This window comes from Austrofundulus limnaeus, unplaced genomic scaffold (genome assembly GCF_001266775.1).
Source record: "Austrofundulus limnaeus strain Quisiro unplaced genomic scaffold, Austrofundulus_limnaeus-1.0 Scaffold1004, whole genome shotgun sequence".
Lineage (NCBI taxonomy): Eukaryota > Metazoa > Chordata > Actinopteri > Cyprinodontiformes > Rivulidae > Austrofundulus > Austrofundulus limnaeus.
Genome location: NW_013953406.1, coordinates 39,981 through 45,408, shown reverse-complemented (window position 1 = coordinate 45,408; position 5,428 = coordinate 39,981). Strand labels below are relative to the sequence as shown.

The window sequence follows — 5,428 nt, the reverse complement described above, 5'->3', positions numbered from 1 at the left end:
TTGTATTGTTTCCGCGTTGATGGTGCCTCTCCAGATGAGTAAACTGCCTATGCACTAATGCACCCCCATACCATCAGAGAGGCAGGTCGTTGAACTGATAGGCTGATGGAGGACAGAACAGTTCTCTTTGTCTCGGTCCACTTTAAAGAGAAGACGGCAGTGGTTCTGGATGGTGTTCATCTGGATTCTTTTTTGTCTGATAGAGCTTTAAGCAGCTGTTACGACTGGCGTCGCTAATTGTGTTAATTTAAGTGTACAGGTGCTCATCCCTGATTGGATGGAAGATTGAAGACGACTGACTGGTGGCCTGCCGGAGCTGTTAAAAGATGCTGACAAAGACTTCCTGTCATCCATCCTCTGCTCATCCCAACCAGCCACATTGTGTGTTTGTGTGTTCCTTTTTTTCTGTGTCTTGTGTTTTCTGTGTTTGTGTGTTCCTCAGCACATAAACAGCCCAGACCCAAGGAGTTTGTAGGAATGAGCTGCCGTTTATTTTCGTACCTGGTTTTCTCCTGTTTATTTTAGTTAGGGAGGTAAGTTTTTGTCATTTGATTTATTTCTTTTAATAGGTAAGTTTTGATTAAATCAGATAGATCCCCGTTTGTTTGTTTGTTTGTTTGTTTGTTTATTTATTTTTGGCATTAGCTCACTCTGAAGTTACTCAACTCCTAATGTTGTAACAATCATTTTTCACAAATACCATGTAAGTAAACTCCATTCGAGGATGGATCTTTCATGTTGTGATTTGGCCACCACTAGACAGGTCGTAACTTTGGGGGCTCGTCCGGGATTTGATCCCCGGACCTGTTTACAGGCGATGTGTGGAAGTTTTCCTGAGTCCAGAACCTGTTTTTAATGAAGATCACAACCATCTAATCTGGACAGAGATTAAAACAGATTATAAGCATCTGTTCTGAGTTAAAGTTTCTGTTAATGAACTTTATTTTGAAATTGTTCCACTGATTTTGATTCTAAAATGTTCCTTTTTATATTTTTAATCATATTTTGTTTTCATTATTCAAAAAAGTTTTATAAAATATTTTATTTACATCATCAGGTTGTTTTTTTTGTTTCAAACTTAGTTTCAGCTGTGAAACGTCTCCTGGTTCCGATGGATCATGTGATTCTGAGCGGTTCCGACTCTCTCTCCATCCTCGGAGGAGCAGAGGGAGGAGGCTGTGAGGTAATCCGGTCCGCAGGAGGAGGAGAGAGAGGCGGGTAGAGGACGGGCAGCAGGCGGAGGTTCGGCTCCAGAATCACCGGGATCCCAGTCCGCCACCTCGGCCCCTGCAGGCGCAGCAGCAGGTCAGTAGAACCCCGGGCAGAACCGGGAGGAGGGGGGGTTCGGTTCGGTTCTGGCGCCGCAGCTCAAACGGTTTTAGGATGAAGGTGTGGGTGAAGAGGCTGCGGATCAGAACCTGCTGGAGGTTCTGGTTCGAGGCGGGGCTCGTTTCTGGGTTTGGGTCTCTCCTCCGTCCACACCTGGTCCCGGGTCTGCTGCCGCGCGGCCCAGGTGGATCCGGATCCCCTCCTCTTCAGCGCCATGTCGCCTGGCTGGGTGATGATGATGATGATGATGGTGAGGAGGAGGAGGAGGAGGAGGAGGAGGGCCGGGTCCTCCGCAGTGCCGTCACCCACAAACAGCTGCAGGAGGACGGAGCGGTTCGGGGAGGCTGCACGAGCTCAGCTGCTGTCTGCGCGCGGCTCTGCACATCAGAAAGGTGTGCGTGTGGCCGTGCACGCGCCTCCACAACAGGCAATGCGCGTGCGTGATAAAATGGATCCAAACAGGAAGCTGCAGCTAATTATTTATTGTTTGTTTGTTTAGTGTTTACTTTTCCTCCCACCTGCTGAGGTTCTGCTGAGGTTCTGCTGAGGTTCTGTTCATCAGGTGGTTCTGATCTCGAGCAGCAACTTGTTTCAGTTTGAGCTCTGAAGTGACCAGTGAGCTGTGTGATTTGTTGTTGGAGGTGTCGCCACAGGAAGCGAACCTGCAGCCTCAGAATTGTGAGACAGCAGCGTACACGCCAAGCTCCCGTACCCCCCCAGCGTTAAACCTTCTGACTTATTTAAAAAAAACATGAATGGTTTTTGGAAAAATAACATTGATAACATGTTGCGAAAATTTTTTTCATGCCGCTGACATGAACGGTTGTTGAGATATTTGCATGTGAAGTAACAGGAAGTGATGTCATCGGGGGAATATCTGCATGTGAACAGAGCTAACGGCTAACAGACCGTAGATAATCTGATGTTTCTTCAGATTATTTTGAGTTTATAAGAGATGAAGAGTCAGAGTTTAAATAATGTTTAAATAAATGATCAAAAAGAGTTCCCCTTTGATGTCACTTCCTGTTTCACTTTGAGCCAAGATCAAAAGAAAATATACCAATTATGTGATGAAATAGATAAATACAAAGATGTTTTCTTTGATTTTTTTGTATTGTAAAGATGTCACAGACACTGGGTAAAAGGTAAAAAAACTCCAGGGACCCCCTCATTAACCCCATGATGTTTTAAAAGATAATTTATTGTCATTTTAACCCCTAAAAGCCATGGGAATATCTGTTTTTATTTAGTTTATTATGTTTGTTTTATTAGTTCATTGTTTTTGATGTATTTTAAAAAATAAAAACCAAATTAACAATTTAGTGACATTTTTTGAGGACCCCCGAGATACCTCTCGCGGACCACTGGGGGTCCTGGGACCACTAGTTTGAGAACCTCTGCTGCAGGGGCTCGGGCTCAGTGAGGCGGCTCAGGGAGAGACCATCTGACCCAGATCTCTCTGCAGGGTCTGGTCTGGGTTTCTGTTCGTGGGAAGTGACGGTAGCGCTGCCGCCTCTTCAGGCCACAAACCAACCAAACTGTGAGATTTTGTGTTGTTTTTTCTCGGCTGTGTGTTTCAGCTCTGTGTTGGAGTGTAACACTGAACTGTTGCTGTTTTCATAACACCTTTAATAAGCTGTTAGAAATCCCACGAGGCGTCTCCGAGCGGGAGGAAGGAGGAATCCGTTTGTCCTCTCTTTCACCTGAACTCACTTTTACACAAACATGGCTGCTTTCAGAGAGATGAGATTAAACAGGAGAAACTGTTTCCTGCCAAAACGCTAGCTTCATGCTGAAAACTTCAGCTGAAAGCTGCTGAAATTGAGCTGAAAATATTTAATAGCAAAAGTGTTAGAGTTCACTTTGAAAGAAGCAAAAAAGCCTAACTTTGCAGAAAAACATTTAAAAAAGGACAAATCTAGTTGAAAACAACAGCTAAAAGCTAATATAGCTGAAAACATCTAAGAAGCATAAATAGCACAAATTAGCAGAAAAAAACACAAAATAGAAATAGAATAGCAGAAAAAGCAGATCTAAAGCTGAAAAAGTGTATAAAAAAGCTAAAATTAGCATAAAATAAGCTAAAGCTAGCAGCCACAAGTTGTAATCAACACCCAGATAGTGAAAGTTGTGTAAAAATTTTTAAATTAGCAGAAAAAAATGCAAAAAAGTGTCAATTTGTAGTAAAACAGCTGAAATTTTCAGTAACAGCTAAAATGTAGCTGGAAATTATTTAATTAGCATAAGGATGCATAAGGAGACAGTTTGCTGAACTTGGCAGAAATAAATTTTAATAACTCTAAAAAATGCGTATTTAGCTTAAAAAGCCTAACTTTAGCTAACAACATCTGAACTTTAGCTAAAATTGTAGAAATAGCTTAATATAGAAAAACGCATCTGTGAGAAGCATAAATAGCACAAAGGAGCAGAAAAAACACAAAGTAGAAAACAATAGAAGAAAAGCAGAAAAAGCAGATCTAAAGCTGAAAAAGTATAAAAAAGCTAAAATTAGCATAAAATAAGCTAAAGCTAGCAGCCACAAGTTGTAATTAACACCCAGGTAGTGAAAGTTGTGTAAAAAAWTTTTAAATTAGCAGAAAAAAATGCAAAAAAGTGTCAATTTGTAGTAAAACAGCTGAAATTTTCAGTAACAGCTAATGTAGCTGGAAATTATTTAATTAGCATAAGGATGCATAAGGAGAAAGTTTGCTGAACTTAGCAGAAATAAATTTTAATAACTCTAAAAAATGTGTATGTAGCTTAAAAAACCTAACTTTAGCTAATAACAGCTGAACTTTAGCTAAAATTGTAGAAATTGCTTAATATAGAAAAACGCATCTGTGAGAAGCATAAATAGCACAAAGGAGCAGAAAAAAGAGAAAAAAGCAGAAAGAAGCAGAAGTTTAGCTGAAATAGCAGAAAAAGCTAAAATTAGCACAAGAAAGTGAAAAAGAACCAGAACAAACTGTGGAAGGTGCTGTAAAGATTTAGAAACATTTTAAAGGATTTCAAGGATGTTTAAAAATGGCTCCATTTATTTTCACTGGTAAAAAAGTGTCAGAAAAAGTGAAATAGCTGAAAAAGTTTAAATAGCTGAAGCACCAAAAGTCATAGCAGCTCTCACATAAATGAGCTGAAGGTTTTCATATATGATTTGGTGAAATGGCACAAAAATTGTGGACGAGTTAGATGCTGAAAAACGTACGGAAGAAAAACTGACCTCAATGCTGTGAATGGTTCAAATAATAAAATGTAGAAACTTCAGATTAACAGAAATTAAAGAAAAAAGGTCTGGATGTTTCTGTCTCTGAACTTTAGATTTAGGTTTTCATGACAGCTCGACAGAAAGAAGGTGAGGTTTTTCTGAGTGATCAACAACCCGACTGTTATCTGCCTCCTCTGAAGGCTGTGAGGAGAACGTCTCCATTTTCTGCTGTCCTCACAGGAAACTCAAGCTGAACAGAACAAAGACCCAGACCCGTCCTCTTTGTTCTCAGGAGCAGGAAAAGTTCTGAGTGACAGCAGAACACAAAGACCACACATGGTTCTGATCCACCTCTGGCCCAGTACTCCTGTATGAATTCCGGTCCTAAATTATGTTTTCCAGCGTTGAATGTTCTCTGGTTCTGAGCCTCCATGGTTCTGGTTCTGAGTCTCTCTGGTTCTGAGTCATGTCTGGTTCTGTTCGGTGACTCACAGTAAAATATTTGACATTTATTGCTTCTTAATGAGCTCTCAGACACTTTAATGGACTTTAGGGACTAAAGGTCCTCGTTACAGGATGACTCACCGCCCCCAGAATCAGGTCCACAGCCAGGTCTACAGTCAGGTCCACAGCCAGGTCCACAATCAGGTCTACAGACAGGTCCACAATCAGGTCTACAGTCAGGTCTACAGTCAGGTCCACAATCAGGTCTACAGTCAGGTCTACAGTCAGGTCCACAATCAGGTCCACAGCCAGGTCCACAATCAGGTCTACAGTCAGGTCTACAGTCAGGTCCACAATCAGGTCCACAGCCAGGTCCACAATCAGGTCTACAGTCAGGTCCACAATCAGGTCTACAGTCAGGTCTACAATCAGGTCTACAATCAGGTCTAC

General features: G+C 41.5%; 2 protein-coding genes across 2 annotated transcripts in view; both read left to right on the top strand.

The window, feature by feature from the left end:
* The first annotated feature begins 1,101 nt into the window (after positions 1-1,101).
* cplx2b (complexin 2b) overlaps positions 1,102-5,428 on the top strand; it is a 31,062-nt gene continuing 26,735 nt past the window's right edge. The window contains exon 1 of the mRNA XM_014030134.1: positions 1,102-1,305. The gene's annotated coding sequence lies outside the window, so the exon portion shown is untranslated. The remainder of the gene's footprint in view (positions 1,306-5,428) is intronic.
* LOC106533710 (probable inactive protein kinase DDB_G0270444) overlaps positions 5,065-5,428 on the top strand; it is a 4,051-nt gene continuing 3,687 nt past the window's right edge. The window contains exon 1 of the mRNA XM_014030133.1: positions 5,065-5,422. Coding sequence (XP_013885587.1) covers positions 5,111-5,422 — 312 coding nt within the window. The 5' untranslated portion in view covers positions 5,065-5,110. The remainder of the gene's footprint in view (positions 5,423-5,428) is intronic.